At 34.2% G+C, this 16,061-nt stretch overlaps 1 protein-coding gene across 3 annotated transcripts in view; it reads left to right on the forward strand.

Annotated features, from left to right (window-relative positions):
- ITSN1 (intersectin 1) overlaps nucleotides 1-16,061 on the forward strand; it is a 138,885-nt gene that overhangs the window by 71,496 nt on the left and 51,328 nt on the right. For 2 of the 3 annotated variants that reach the window (XM_086764962.1, XM_086764955.1), the window contains 4 exons: nucleotides 7,920-8,044; nucleotides 12,349-12,578; nucleotides 13,931-14,052; nucleotides 16,005-16,019. In XM_086764962.1, the coding sequence (XP_086621088.1) occupies nucleotides 7,920-8,044; nucleotides 12,349-12,578; nucleotides 13,931-14,052; nucleotides 16,005-16,019 (492 nt within the window). The remainder of the gene's footprint in view (nucleotides 1-7,919; nucleotides 8,045-12,348; nucleotides 12,579-13,930; nucleotides 14,053-16,004; nucleotides 16,020-16,061) is intronic. The other variant, XM_086764972.1, reaches the window with a different exon arrangement.

The following is a 16,061-nucleotide window of genomic DNA, read 5'->3' on the forward strand; positions in this document are numbered from 1 at the left end:
CCCTGCTGCAGCTTTTTTGCTTGCTTGGAAGAGAGCAGTTTAAGAGACGAAAACAAGACAGTGGGGCAGTATTATTGAAACTGAGAGGTGGCAGCTTAATTCAGAGAGAGTTCTATCTTCTCCCTTTTGTAGTTTCGCTAGATGTGCAAGATGTATTTTGAGGGGCCTGGATGTTGTTATTACTAGATTGAAATATCTACAAAGGCATATATACCTTTTCCTGGACTCAGCATGGAATGGTTGTGGTACTCCCATTGCCAAGGAAACCACTTAGAAGATGCTGGATGTGCAGCAGTGATTTAATGGCTATGATTCTTGTGGAGGGAGCTCTCAGAATGCCTTGTATATGAGACTTTATGCACAAAGCTAGTGAAAGGTTTCCTGAAACTCTTAGTTCTGTTAGTATTTGCATGAAGTGGAAGTTCTGTTCGTAAACCAAGGCAGAACACACCTATGTCTCAGGTAATAATATTGCTCAAAACAAAGTAGTCTAGCAACTTCAATAAATCGCAGATACTTTCACCTAAACAATCAAAAATTTGCAACAGCTTTTGGGAACTGCTGCTGGAAAGATGACTGTTACATTTGAATTTGGTAGGAAATTGCTTATAAATTGCCAAATTAATAGCTTCCCTAATTAAGAGAACTCTTTGTTTACTTATTAGTAACTGCATGTGTAAATGCAGCAGGCTCATTTGGTGCTAAAATGCCTAGCAATTTGTATAATTATCAGTCAGCTGTGTAACACTCACATTTAAATGTAAAATTCTACCACATCTGAGCTCTAAATGTAATGAAGGTTTCTTATCTTGTAAATAAACGGAAAATATGTAAAGATGTGGAATACAGAAATGTTTATTTTTAAACTTTTTTTAATCAAATAAATAAATTTTAAACTCAATTTTTAACCAAGGCTGTTCCTAAATTATCTTGTAGATTTAAAACTGACAGGCTTTTTCTATGATGATATACTTTTCCCTTTTGCTCCAGTATACTAAGAGATGCAGATCTGATGGGGTAGCTGTTGGGATAACACCACCATAATTGACACTGTCTTGTGTAGCTTTTATTATCTCAAAAGTGATAGAGAGGCACTGGTGCTTGCCTTGTCTTCTATAATACAACTAACTTCTGGACAAGAAGCAGAATGATGTAGTACTGTTTGCAAACTCCCGGGGAGGGGGGAAAACCCCACATGTCTAAATACTTCTAAAATATATGCCATCTTGTAGCATTTTGCACTTATTTCCTGCTGGGAGAGGGAGTAATACATGTGTTTACTTAGTCAAAATGCTTAATTTAGAGGAAAACAGAACCAAAATTGTAAATATGTAAGCTGCTGCTCTCAGTACAAGGTATATGCCAAACGAGTTTTGATGAAAAGCTTAAGAGACAGTTAAGTTTACAGCAGCGTTAAATTATAACCTTTTGTCATCATTGCTGAGATTTATTCCTTATATTATTGGCTATGAGTATTGGCTGTTTTATCTCCTATGTGAATATATCCTTAAATTTTGCAAAACTACACTTGGAATTCATTCTCTTGAAATAGGCTACACTTGATCTATATGATAGCTGGTACAAAAATATCCTGAGTCAGCACAAGATAAAATTAACAATTTAACTAGTGTCTAGTGTACCTTTTCACTGATGAGACCATAAAGTTTACTTGAAACTCTAATATATTTTGGGTCACAGGTCAACTTACTAATACAACTTAGTAGTATACAGTGGATTGCACTACATTGGCTTCCATATTGTAGTTTTTATGTTCTACAGTAAGTGAATACCTAAAACTGGGGTTAAATTACCTTATCTTTCCTTTGTGTCTTAATAGCATATGTGAGTGACTAGGGAGATAAATGAAACAAGTGGTTTGTTTTTTGTTTGGTTTGTTTTTTTTTTTTTTTTCCCCACTGGGTCTTTTTTCATCCCTCCAAAAAAACTGATTTAAACTTCTGATTGGTCTTTTGAAGCTCAAGTACTTCAGTTACTTTTGCTAATATTCTACATGTCAAGATTTGGATATGTTCATAGAATTGGTTTCTTTTCCAAAACTTTCCAGAGTATAAAATGTCCTTAATATTTCAAAATAGGTGGATTCAGATATCTCTACTGAATACCTTTAGGTAGAATCACATGGTTTCAGGAAATTGTTAGTATTTAGAATTATTTGACTTCTAGGGCACCACTAGTTTTAGCTTGAAGCCACAATGTTGGCAAAGAAATAGGTGCCTTAGCCTGCAACTGGTCAGATATTCTTTTATATTAGATCCAAGGTATTTTATTGGAGAAGTTAATAGTCTTGTGGATTGTGCTGCATTTGGCTATAGAGTAAGCGGTTGAGTTTATAACAAGGTTGAAAGTCAGGCCACTCTTTTGTATCCTGAGTTCAAGGAGTCTTACTCTTTAAAAATCTTAGACTAAAAATCTAATAATTAAAATCGATACGGATATTAATAAAATGTAACTAGATATTTATTTTTTCTTCTTTATAAAATAATTCTGTAGAATAGAAGGCTTTATATTGAGTTTTCTGTTTGTATATAGTTCTACTGTAATTTACTTTTACAAATTCTCTCTACATTCAGTGTGAATTTACATTTAAATTTTTCAAAGGTCAGTCTCTACACACTGTCAAATAAAGCATTTAAAATAATTCTTAATACAGTTCTTGTTTCCAAAGACCAAATAATCATTTTGCATAACATAGAAGAATCAAGTCTTTAGAGCTTATCTGTGTTATTGGACTGGAGAAGACAACTAAATGGGTGTTTCTGAAATACATTTGTCTTGCTGAGATGCTGTTCTCGGTGCCTGGAAAAAGTGGTGAACAAGCAGAATCAAGTTCTTAAAAATATTTTACATTTTGTGTCATGTTCCAGTTGTTGTCAGTCCCTGTCTAGTCAGTGTGCACTGGACAAGTCTTGCCTATGAATGCCTGTTTACATTTGAGCATTTCTTTCTTCCAGTCAGTGGCAATGGAAGATGCAATGCTGCAGTGCCTGGCAGTTCTCCTGGGCTGCGTCAACTACTTAGACTCCTTTCTAAAGGTCTCCATGCCATGCTCAGGCAGTACACAACTATCTCAATCTGAGTGATGAACCTCCTCCAGTTATGTGCTTCACTTTACCATAAACAGATGAGTGTGCAGTGTTTAACTAAGTTAGTATTTAATAAGAGGTGCTAGCACTAAAACATAACCAAAGGGAAGAGTTTATAATTTGATTCTCTATCTAGTCCTTACTGCCTAGATGAGGAATGTGCCTTGAATTGCAGCCTGGGCAAGTTAGTTATTTTTGTCTTTTGCTTATCTGAAACGTCAAGCTTTAAAATTAATTGCCTATTTTGGTCATGATGTTCAGAATTTTTAAAAAGAAAACACTTTTATGTTAAGTCTTTCTACACAGCACTGTAATTTGTGATGCTAGGTATGAGAAAGATGGCAATACATTCCCTTTATCAAATCCCCCATCGCTACAGTATGGGGTGGAAGGAGGAACTGTCTCTGTCAGGGACAAAGCAGGCACTTTGGGAGCTGGGAAATGAGGTAGAAAAGCATTGCTGTGGGAAAGCCTCAGTGAGCACAGAACTGTAGGGTTCTTTTCTCTGTGATCAAATGCTCTGGTTTGTCTGAAAGGGAAAATATTTTATGGAAAACTTGTATGTAATCCCTGAAGTATTCAAAGTTCTATTGTCTTTCTGTCAAAAGGCAAAATTTGGGTTTAAACAGCTACATTTGTAAAGTTAAGGTTTTCATAGCAATATGACTTGTCTGTATATAGTGAATATTACTGTATGAAACTCATTTTAATTTATATTCAATATTATGTGGATAACTAAATGTGGCTATTGTAACATCTCAGAATTATACTTGTTAGTCTGTTTGTGAATTAAGTGGAAAGATAACAGTTTCTCCCCGCTGATAAGGTAAGACATGCTTTGTCCTGCACACCAGAGACAAACAAAAGCATCTTTATGTCTTTGGAGTTAGAATATATGATTTGTAAATGTACAGCTTTTAACTTGCTTGTGTCTGTAAAAGATGAGTGTAGGACTGTGCTGAATATTCAGCTGGCAAATGTTTCATTCTGTTGACTGTTGAAGTGTACCTATAATTTTGTTCAACTAGTGTACTATAGCACTGTGGGAGATGCTGATTCTTTCTCCCCTATCCTCCCACTGTACTTGGCAGAGCAACAGGGCGTCTATCTGTTGCGTGAGATACTGATCAAATCTGTATTTCCTCCTAGCTGATGCAGAGAAGGATATACATTGCATTTTTTTTTAATCTCCAAAAATATTCCATCCAGTGCTAGGTATGTCACAGAAAAATCTCTGATAAATACTAAACTAGCACATTGGCTTAGCTGGGATGGAATAATGTGTTAAAATGTCTACGGAAAACTTAAATAATTATAAAAATGTCCATTGAGATCCTAACCTAGCTGAGCATATCGATAAAATGACAAAATAAGCAAAGAAAATAATTTAATTATTTGGGCCAATGTTGGCAGCAGCGCTTAACTGCTGTGACGCAGCAGTTAGTGATCTTGCTATATGTACTCAGTATGAGAAGCTACTTGCTTCAGACAGACATGGAGGCACGGCTCCTAGCTACAGCTTCCTCAGTTTTCTGTTTGGCAGTAAAGGTGGCATGTATCGTATGTTTAGTGGTGAGGTAAACTTACATGTCTGAACTGTAATTAAAATATAAAGCTTGGGCTAACCTTACAGTTGGACATCTAGTGGAAGTAGGTAATGTTTAGTGTACAGATGTCTTGCAAGTTGTAGCTTGTTTTTATGTATTTCCGAATTCAGGAAGTTTTTCTGAAGGGGGAAAATACTAATATTCTGAATTAGAGGTAGATTTCTCCTGATTCTGCAGATATAGATGAACTGAATAATTCTTTTCTCATTTACAAATTTCTTGTTAAAAAAAGTAAACTAAGCTCAGATATTTGTGTCTGGGTTGTCTCACTTAAAGGTTTTGAGATTTATTGGGGTTTATTGTTTAACTATGATAGCCTTCATACTCTTCAAGAATTGTAATTCCTCTCTCTTTGCCTAGTGATTATTTCTATTTTACTGCTCAAACACCAGAGTTTGGGATAAAGATGCAAAGGGGAAGAAAAAACAAATCTGGAAAGCCCTGTTGTCTAAATAGCTTAAAATTTTGCAAGTAACAGATAGTTTTCAATGTTGCCTTATTAGAAATGCGTGGCTATCACAATGCTCTCTGTTCAATAGCAAGAGGAGTTCTCATCAGCTAGGACTCAGAATTTTGAGCTTCTTGGCATACGAAGTTAAGTGACAGGATGGGACAGGAGTGTGAAGGAAAGCTGGAGCAAGTAGAACAACAAAGGATTTCTAAATGGAAGCCTGTGCTAAAGCCTAACTAAATGTAGGAGTCAGAAAACTCTGCTTTGAATAGCAGTCTCTTTACCTAGAAAAGAGAAACAACTTGTTAAAAATCATGAATACAGTCAAAATATTTGATACTTCACAGCAGTAGTATTTTAAGCTTCAAGTGCTTTTTAGATACTTAGTTTTATGGATTTCTGCAATCTACAAAAATTCATAATACCGTTGGCCAGGTGGAAAACCGCTTTCAACTGTGCCAGTTTTTAATAGATGTCCTTTCAGATGAATGCTTGTAAATCACTCTACAGCTTATGTTCTTATGGTTGCATATTTGTCCTTTGCACTTACACTTATTTTTTGATAAAAAAATAACGGTTCAGGTGATCATGTAGAGAAGATGAGGACTGTGATTCCTCCAGAGAAGTTAATTTGAAACAAGGGTCAAATCCTTTGTACCTTAATATATTGCAAGTGTAACAACATTAAAGAACCTGAATTAATACAATACAGTTATTGGAAATGACTATTCACTCTCATTAGCACTCCAGAAATTTATAGCCCAGCCAGAGGCCACCTCTACCTCCAGGTGCGGTTGACCAACTGTGTGTTCACTGCAATCTCCTGATACTTCTATTTTCTCATCATTCTTTATGGGCCAACTACTGAAATATTATGTTCAATATTGCTAATATATTTCCTTTTTAGTAACCCTTTTCCTTAGTCCAAAATAAGTCTATGAATGAATGTTTATAATTGTGGGCATTTAGAGTTTAAAAATTTTCCCAAAGGCAATATCCTGCCTGAATAATTCTGGTGATTTTGCAAGAGTATTTTATTTTACGTTCTGTAATATCCATTCTATATCCTAACTATCTACAAAGCTTTAATGTGGCTATGGAAAATACTAATGATCATAAAATATGGTATGGCCCAAATTACCTCCATATTTCAGTGAGTTTCATGGCCTTTGCAGAGTTTTAATTAAAACTTGTGTAAGAACCGATTATCTCTTTAATGATGTTGAATTCAATTTTCATTTAATTTAAAATTGAGGCTCATGAATGAAAGGAGACTGAGAAGATAGGACATGAGGTTCATCTTAACTTTTAAAAAAAACTTTCATCCATATATCGGAAGTGTTTTTAATACCTTGCAAAAGTCATATGCTGCTCCTCTTTGTAATGTAGTTATTCTGACATCTTAAAATTTGATGTTGCACAGTGTGCAGTTGTTCAGCGCTAATGCATTTATTACTTCCACTGCCTAAAATTTTTAGACCCAGTGCAAGTACAGTCTGTAAATAAACAAGTAAACTTTCAACTTTTATGAAACTATAGCTAAGAAGTTACTAGTAACTTTGTGGAATTAACTTACTGAAACTTTTATCACTTTGGCCCTTTGAATCTCTTGATATTTAGTGGTTTGGGGTGGTTTTTTTTATTTTACTCGTATGCAATTTTCTACATTTTGTTTGGTATGTGAAGGTACTTACAGGAAATCTTCACCTGGCTAATTTGTAGATTGTGAATTTCTGAAAAACTATCCAAATACTTTCAAGATTAATTATTTTAATCCCTGAATGCATTAAGATAGAGCTTTTGAGGATACAAGAACTAAACAAACCTGTATGATGTAAGTCATAACATATTTCAATGAAAATAGTAATTTTTAAGATACAGATTTAGAAACAATTTTCTACTATCAAACTTTTTCTGCGTATTTTTATCTGTACTATATTTTAAAAAATATAATTTTTTTTATTGTGAACTATTTTCAATGAGAAATTCCAGTTGTCATAGGTAAAGTTATCCTTTTTTTTTCCCATGTAATACTGTGGACTTCAAATTCAGAATTCTAGTTTATGCAAAGAGATTCAGGATAAAATTTGTATTTGTGTTTAATAGGTATTAATGCAGAAAACAAATCTTGAGGAAAATATTATTATTTTATTATTATTTATAGTCTGAATGTTTCAGGCAATGTCTTCCTAGTTAGTTAGAGGAAAACTGACTTGTATATGGCTGAATACTCTCTGTGCCACGATTGATTCTAAAGACGTTGCTTAAGGAATTCAATCTCGTGGGTATAAAACAATCCTGAAGATTCTTTAGTAAATTAACATTATTTCAAAATAAAATCAATTAACTATGAAACAGTTGCTGTTATGAGCAGCTCAGAAAGCAATTTTTTTTTGTACAGAATTTAATAAAGGAAATCAGCAAACCAGCAAATAACTAAAAATAAAACATAAGTGACTTTTCAGATTAAGCTTTGCCAAGCTTTTGTCAACTTTTTAGAAGCCATTTAAAAAAGGCTTTCTTGTTTCTTAACGCTTTAACATCTGAGGTTGTATGGATAAAAATAGGAGAAGAGTAAGTTTTTTATAGACCTTTGAAATCTATCTTAAATGTCTGCCAATGTATTTGGCTATACTGTAAGTTTGAACAGAGATATCCAACTATTTGCTAGTTTTGTTACTTAACAATGGAATATATGGGGCCAGTAGTTATGATTCATATAGTATACGTTTACATGTATTTTACTTTTTTCACTAGGAGCTGAGAGAAATACATAATAAACAGCAACTACAGAAGCAAAAGAACTTGGAAGCTGAGAGGCTGAAACAGAAGGAACAAGAAAGGAAGACAGTAGAACTAGAAAAGCAAAAAGAAGCTCAAAGGTAACAAACTGCTCTATTTTAAGCCCTTTCTGTAGAAGTGTTAGAGTGCAAAGCGTTTTGCAAACAAGTAAAATAAACTTTGCATTTCCAGGAGCATAACCTGATCTCAAAGAATGTATGACTAAGTGGGAAGAATGCCCAAGACCTAGACCAAGTTTAGTTTCAGTGCAGGTGATTCCTTTTAAAGCCTGGGGAATCTCTTGATTTATCCTTGAATGAGAAGTATGCTGTGGAGATGAGCTGCTACATCTGTCTGTGACTCCTAACTGTCAGTAATACGTACAGATTTCAGCAGTATTTCTTAAATGTATACCGTACTTCTACATCTAGAGAGGTTCTTGAACAGTGTAACTAACTAGCTCTGTCTTTGATAGTAACATAAAATACAGAGCTAATGTTTCTCTACTGCACACTTTGAAATTTGTTTTCTACGTATATTTATCATATATTTATGGAAAATGAATGACTTATAGGCTAGCAACCAATTCTATTCTGACATCATTTATTAGTAGCTGTTTGATTTAATTTTTAGCAATTGTAGTGTTTTTATACTCTTAATTTACACAAATGTTGGTCAAGAGATGAAAACAAAGACCTGAGAATGAGAGGTCTTAAATTATTAGATACAGTGTTACATGGACTGTGACCTGAAGTGAATTGATAGCCTGTGTTACTACTTGGTAAGTCAAGTTAATTTTTACATATGAAGCAAAATCAAAACAAGGTCTCTGTGAAAACCATATCTTCAAATAGAAATCTTATACACAGAAAGCAGTTAAGTTTAGGTAATTCTTAAGTCATTTACATAAAACCTATGCCTTTAAAAATCTTAAAGATCAACTTCAGAAATAGCAAACTTTCTAAGAAAATAGCTTTCTATCGTGAAGAAATAACTACACTAAATATGGTAATTATGTTGGAACTTTCCTTGAAAACAAGAAGGCCGCTGAGGTGTTGGAAGTATAGGGGCGCTAAAAATATTCTGTTGCAGAATATTAAATAAAATACTCCACTTCCTTCCAGAAAAATGGAAATAAAAAAAACCCCCAGATTTTAAAAGAGGAAAAACTTCTGCCATGGAAAACTTCATGTCTGACTTGTCATGCTGGCTGAGCATTCACACGTTATCGGTAACGCACAGCTTCATGCTACCCAAATATGCAAGCTTCTAAATGATTGTAATTGGCATGCCTCATAATGAGCAATCTGCCAATCTCACCGGTTTCCAACAGACACCAAAATGAATAAGGTAGATGATTAATATTCATAACCTGGATAAGCCCCATAATGATTACAGAATTATGTTGCCTTTTAATAGCTCTTGTGAAAACAAAGAAAGAAAGAATAATCTAAGATCGTAATTATGTACACTTCAACCTTGGCTTAATGGATAACCAGAATCACTGTATACTGACAACAATCATAACAGTTTTGTGTTGGTAATTATGCACTGCATTGTCCACATAAGTTCATTGAGCAAACAAAGATACAGACATACTTATTTGGAGGTGGTGGAGGTCTTTTTGAAGACCTCTTATGGCTGATTAGTCTTGATTATCTTAAGGCTAATTTCATGCAGACTTGTATGATTGTGGGAGTAATATACAGTTCAATGCAGGAAAAAAACCTCTACGTTTGAGTAAGATGAATAGAGCTTACTTTTGATGTTTTGGATAAGAACTACCTGAGTAGTATAATGCAGTTGGTGAGAGAGAAAAGGAAATTAAAAGACTAAAAACAAGTATAGATAAATCACAGATTAGAGGTCATATTCTGCAATAATTAACACGTCAGGAGTCTTGAAGTGAGGGAAAAAGCAGAATGCTAAGATTTCTGTTCCTAAGCCTAAGCTGTGGTGCTCACACCTAGGCTTGTGTTTCTTTAGCTTCTCTGTCTCTTATTCCCTTCCTTGTCTTCAACCTGTCACCCGCAAGATACATTTTCATCTGCTCTTCTTGCTCTGGCAGTTAGTGCAAACCTGCTTTGTAAATATGGGAAGACTTAATCACTCTACTAGAAACATAATTAAAAACTCAGTTTCCCGTCTAAAGCCCATCTGACTAAACTCTCCAGGTAAGATACCACTCAAGTCAAAAGAAAATTGAGCTCTGTTTATCTATGTGATACAGTTTCAGTTACTCAACAAAACTGCTGAGTAATTGGCTCTGAATACTTTGCAGATGAACACATGAAGGACAAATTCAGCTATTAAAATAGGAGGTTGTCAGAACAGTGAATTTATTAACTTGTTAGATGACTTTACCTTGAAGGCAGAAAAGTGTAGCAGTATTTCATAGAGGAGGAAGTGATATCCTTCAACACTAGTGTCTTAACCTCTACTCATGGCATACTGATGTGGGTTATTGAAATGGTATCCAAAGACTTTTTTCTGAGCTTGTAAGTTAGTAGCTGCCATATTAAACAGATACTGAGTACCTTGACGTGTCTCAGAAAATATTCTTGTCAACTTAAAACTTAAATTGATAGAAGTGAGATGTTTGCCCTCTGGTGCCAACCAGATGTTTGCAAAGTGGTTTTTTTTTTCCCCTTAAGGAATTAATTTGTTTTTTTCCACACAGTTTTTGGCTAGGAATTCATGTTGTCCTTGGACAAAATACATTATGTATAGTAGGCCAAGTCTGTAATGACCAGCTTGTTGTCATGTGTTTGTCGCTAATTTTGTAAGTATGAAGAAAATATAGAAGTAGAATAGGTCATGGAACAAAATAGAGCACACTGTGCATCTGTTATAGCACTTTAGAGTTATTTTTACTGGTGCAAATTGTTTCTAGCAAGAGAATATTTATTCTTTTCTTCTGTTGTCTTGTCCTTTGTTGGAGGGGAAGGACTTGTTAGCTTTTGCAGTTGGGAATGTTAAGCTTTCTGAATAGTTCTGCAAGAGTGCTCTATGAAGCCTGCAGATATTTTTACTCGTTACCTCTCAACAGGAGCAGCAGGACTGCCGTGTTTTCTGATTACTGTTGTTGTTTTGTTGTTTGTTTCTTTTTCCCCTGATTTGGCTATTTTGAGTCTTACCTAGGGATGTTTGTGGCTTTGAGAAAATAAGCAGAACAAATTTGTTTGATCGGTATTCCTGACTTCTTCCTGCTGAAGTCAGTGCTAAGCAGATAAAATTGAAGTGTGTAATTTGCTGCTTATTGAGTTTCAGGGAAAACTTTATAGTAAGAATTCATTATTGAAAACATCTGTTGATAGCTGTAGCTGATATGTACAGGCCCAGATTAAATAAAAGGAATTATGGGGCAAATGAAAATGGTGACTTGCAGTGCTAATATAATGGGATACTCAGATTGCTTGAATTAGACTGCTTGGGAAGAGATTTTGAAAATCAGCCTTACAGGAACTGAAGGGCTTATGTCTGGGTTCTTGGATGCCAAGGAGTTTTGTTTCTTCAGCCAAAGGAGATTTTTTTTTTCCCCTTTTCTTCCTCCTTTCTCCATATGGTTCATCACTTAAAACAACTGCATAGGATTTATGAATCACATGGAAAACAATGAAAAGAGAATACACAGACATTGTTGAATCCCCAAGTTGAGACTCAGATGTCATACAGTTGAAGAGGTGAGACTGAAAGTGTAAGATACTGGAAGCTTAGAATTTTCAGAGTATTGAGAGCTGCTAAGAGGCTGTTCTAGGATACCTGTGTAAAGTTTCATACAATAATTAGAAAACCACAGATAAATATATTTATTTTCATGTCATTGTAGAGGAGAAGAAATTACAGCCTAAAAAAGAAGGTAAAGTTTAGCATTTATAAATCTCTGTCACGAAAAAATAGTGTTGAATGTTTTTCCCATCTTAGATTCAGCTCCGAAACATAACTAGTTGATAATTTCTGTGTGCTCAGGTTGCTCTGTACCTCTTTTAGAGTTCTGTGGAATTGTATTGTAAAGGTACAGAACTGATATGTGAGTTAAAATAAAAAATTATTTTAAAGGTAGTTTTTTTTAAACACAAAGACAAAGCAACTCAAGGTAATGGAGTCCTGCATTTAGTAGTGGGTGACACGACATAGTGTTCTCTCACTTGTCTGAGAGTCCCAGCTCTTTTATGACTATCTACAGCAAATCTTTCTGAATATTTCTCCTTTGCCCTCTAGGAGTCATTGTGTAAGAAGATGCTGTGGAGTGGTTGATAACTCACCAAAATAAAATTAACAGCTCTTACAGGGTATGCAAAAGCCATAAAGAGTACACTTTGTACTATAGATCACACACAAGGACAGCTAACTTCTGTGGTCTTTTGTTTGACTGGCTTAAAAAAAACCCTTAATTGTCCAACAGGCGAATCCAGGAACGGGATAAACAGCGGCTTGAACGAGTGCAACCAGAAGAAGAACTTCAGTGGCCAAAAAAAATTCAGGAAGATGAAAAGCAAAAAAGGGAAGAAATAACCAAGAAGAAGGAAAGTGAGGATAAGGGGAAACAGGAAATGCAAGAGAAACTGAGTAAGCTTTTCCAACCACATCAAGAGCCAGTCAAGCCAGCTGTCCAGGCTCCTTGGTCAAATGCAGGTAGAGGAAAAAAATAAAGAAATGCTGTTGCACATGCCTCTTGAACAACTCTTTTCTGTTTTGTCTTTCCATTTAATGCAGAAGAATATTATCTTTCAGGATTGGATTGCTAGTCTTATTAAAGTAAATGATGTATGAATTGAGCTCTAGACTCCAAAAAGTTGTTCTTTTAGGCTTCATTATTCTTCCTAAAAGTATAGTGTTCAGCAGAGCGTAAAGCACAGTTGATGAGATTCACAGTGCCAACTGAAGAGAGAATCTTAGCTGTAAGTTGTAAGATCTTGCTGCAAGACGTCAAAAATTATTTCTGTACTTTTCTTTGCAATTCTTATTTTGATGTGGAATATATGCCTTGGGATTTTTTTAGAGTAGTAGCAATGTGTCATTTAGTTATCCTTTCTCCTCTACCCCCTTCCTCATGCATGTTATTTACAGAACAAATGACCTGAATTCTAAAATTTAATCTATTTTTTTTTTTCTGCTGCGCCCACGATCACTTTCAGCTGAGAGCTTTTTCTCTGCATTAGAACCTAATTTTTGCCTGTATTGGGAATCATGGTTCCCCCTTAAGTGGCTTTGATAGACAAGATAACTGATTGGGAATGTATGTAATTTTTGTTTAAATATTTGATCAAAGGATTACATAAAGGGGAAATTACCTTCTATCTTTTAGCCCAAATCTAGAATTGATTTACTCTAATATGTTCTCTTCCTAGGCTTTATTTGTGCAGAGTAGCAGAGGGTACTTTTATGACCAGATAAGCAAAATAGGAAGTGCATTATACAAGACCAATTTAGCTTGTATCTCTGAGGTTTTTCTGTATTCTTTTTCTAATAATGCATCTTTAGCATGTGATTTTTTTAAAAGACACCCTCTGTACATGACATCTTTTCAGACAAGCTGTGTGTACTAGAACATTTTGAAACATCTTCCTTAGAAATATAGTCAGGCTACACAAGCAGGCTCTAAAAGTATTTGAGATACCATTGATAAATGCAAGAACATCACTGTTTGAATTGAACCTACGGCTGATCCCACTTAACCTACAAAATCACTGAAGCATTTGAGATGTCATATATGTTGCATCATAAGTACATGATTCTTTCCATGAAAATAATTGTATATATCATAAAAGTTAAAATATAGTAATACTTTACATGATGTTTACAAAAGAAAATAGTAAGAAAACTGTATTTCCCCTTGTATAAAAGGGGGATAATATACTTCCTACAGACAGTATTAAGTTTGTTACTTTTTGTCTCCGCTTTCACCTTATTTTTCAAATATTTAAAAATAATATGTTTTGATTTTGTTTTTCTTTGTATCTGTGTGGTGTTTTTCCTTTGCTCAGAAAAAGCTCCTCTAACCATTTCTGCTCAGGAGGATGTAAAAATAGTGTATTATAGAGCTCTGTATCCTTTTGAATCAAGAAGCCACGATGAAATCTCTATTCAGCCTGGCGACATAGTCATGGTAAGAAGGGATTGTGATATTACTTGAAAAAATTACTTAAGCTTTTGCACTTGTGCGATTGAAATTATATATGGCAAGATTTTTTACAGACTTCAGAAAAATATTTCAGTGAATACTGAACTGATGTGATAAGATATAGTAACCCGATTATAATAATAGATAGCATCTTACAGTTCATGGTAGGTGTAAAGTTTAAACATCATCTATGAGTAGATCGTATCAGTTTTAGTATGCTGAGCTGTGTGTGTCTATCAATGTGTCTGAAAAGTTCAGAAGTTCTCAGTGACAGGTTTCTTGTCCTCCAGGGTGTCTAGGGAATAAAGTTACTGTTATTTTCTGTTCAGAGAGTGGCTGATATGTGTGGAATAAAAAACTGGATTTGATAAATAAAGTATGTTTCTAATAATAAATTTACCTTTTTTATAAGAATAATACAAGAGCAGTGTAAAAATTTTAATTTGGAAAATTGCCTTTATTAACATAATGTTATGTTCATTGTAAAGCTATGTGTAACATTTATGCTAAACTACAAGATGGCTACACTTCTGTCATGATCACATAAACTTTAACGTAGTCTTTAGATGGTGGTGGTACTTCTTCAGTAATACTGGAAACTATTTATAGAACTCTTTTGGTGACAGTTTTTGACATAATGATCTAGTAGAATTGTTTGTCTGATAATTTATCTTTTAAAAATCTATTTAACTCATGTGAGATACTTTTACATTTATTTTAAAGAGGATATACAGTAGGTAAAATATCTTTTTTTTTTTTTTTTTTTAAAAAAGTAACTTCAAAAACTAAAAATTTGGTTGCAGATGTGTTGATACAGAATAATTTCCTTCCTCTTTTTAAAGTAGATAATTAGATATCATGATATGGTCAGCCTAACTGTCGTGCTAAACTCTAAAATGATATTCTGATTTTGTCTCTAATTATATCTAAAGTTATAGTTCTGTTGTTAAAGACTGCAGTTGTTAAATGTGTATATTAATATTAATAAATTACTAGTATGATCTTACCTTGCATAATTCTATTCATAATGAAAATTCCTAGTGTAATTATTAAATGATACTTTGTTCACTGTGGAAAAGTATATTCATTATAGTGTTCTACCCAACAAAATAGATTTTAAGAGCTATTGTGTTTTGGTACAGTTCAGTAAGAATGGACTTTGGAAAAAATGCACTTTGTAGACTCTCATAAGTTGTAATGATAACTATTTTTTTAAAAGCATGTATTCTGGAGAGATGAGCCTTCATCTCTCAGCCTTTTTGTATTTTTTCAATTGATTCAGCTGTGTCACACTGAAGTCTTTGTGTCATTAGAATCTGCTTTTGATAAATAAAAAGGTGAATCCTGTATTCGTAGCACTACTGAATGACTCAGGAAGAGGCCCACAGCCATTCTGAATAACAATGCAATGTGGTGCTGTTCTGCATCAAGAGATAGTATTGGTCAGTCAGCTGTTAAATGAGAGAGGATACAGGTACACGGATCTCCTTAGGCTATTGAAAAATGCTGTGTCTTGCTTTCTTGGGAAATAGATTGCAGCCTAGGCATATAAGTAAACTGTTTTCTTCCTTGAGGAAGAGTGATTGCTATTAGGTAGACTTGCAAGGAAATAACATTTTTGCCAAAAATACATTATTTTAAGGAGCACTTCGCACATTTTAAATAGAGACTTTGAAGTGATCTGAGTCTTCCTGTATGTTACTTTTGGACTTTATTTTAACTTACTCTACAAAAGTAGAGTAACTACTCTCAATTTTCTTTATTTAACTTACTTTTGACAATAATTAAATCTGTTGACTGATTCTTGTGGGATTTATCTCCTGCTCTGTAGTAATTGCTTAAACGGGCTATTCTTAGAAAAGTAAATATAAGTAAGACACTTTTGTGAAATGTGTTATAATTCTGCCTTGCTTTAAATCATTGCTTTCCTGGTGGAGGTTAAAAGGGAATGGGTAAGTGTGCTATATGACTGTTAGGAAGTCTATGCAATTTAT

This window comes from Chlamydotis macqueenii, chromosome 1 (genome assembly GCF_036417535.1).
Source record: "Chlamydotis macqueenii isolate bChlMac1 chromosome 1, bChlMac1.mat, whole genome shotgun sequence".
NCBI lineage: Eukaryota > Metazoa > Chordata > Aves > Otidiformes > Otididae > Chlamydotis > Chlamydotis macqueenii.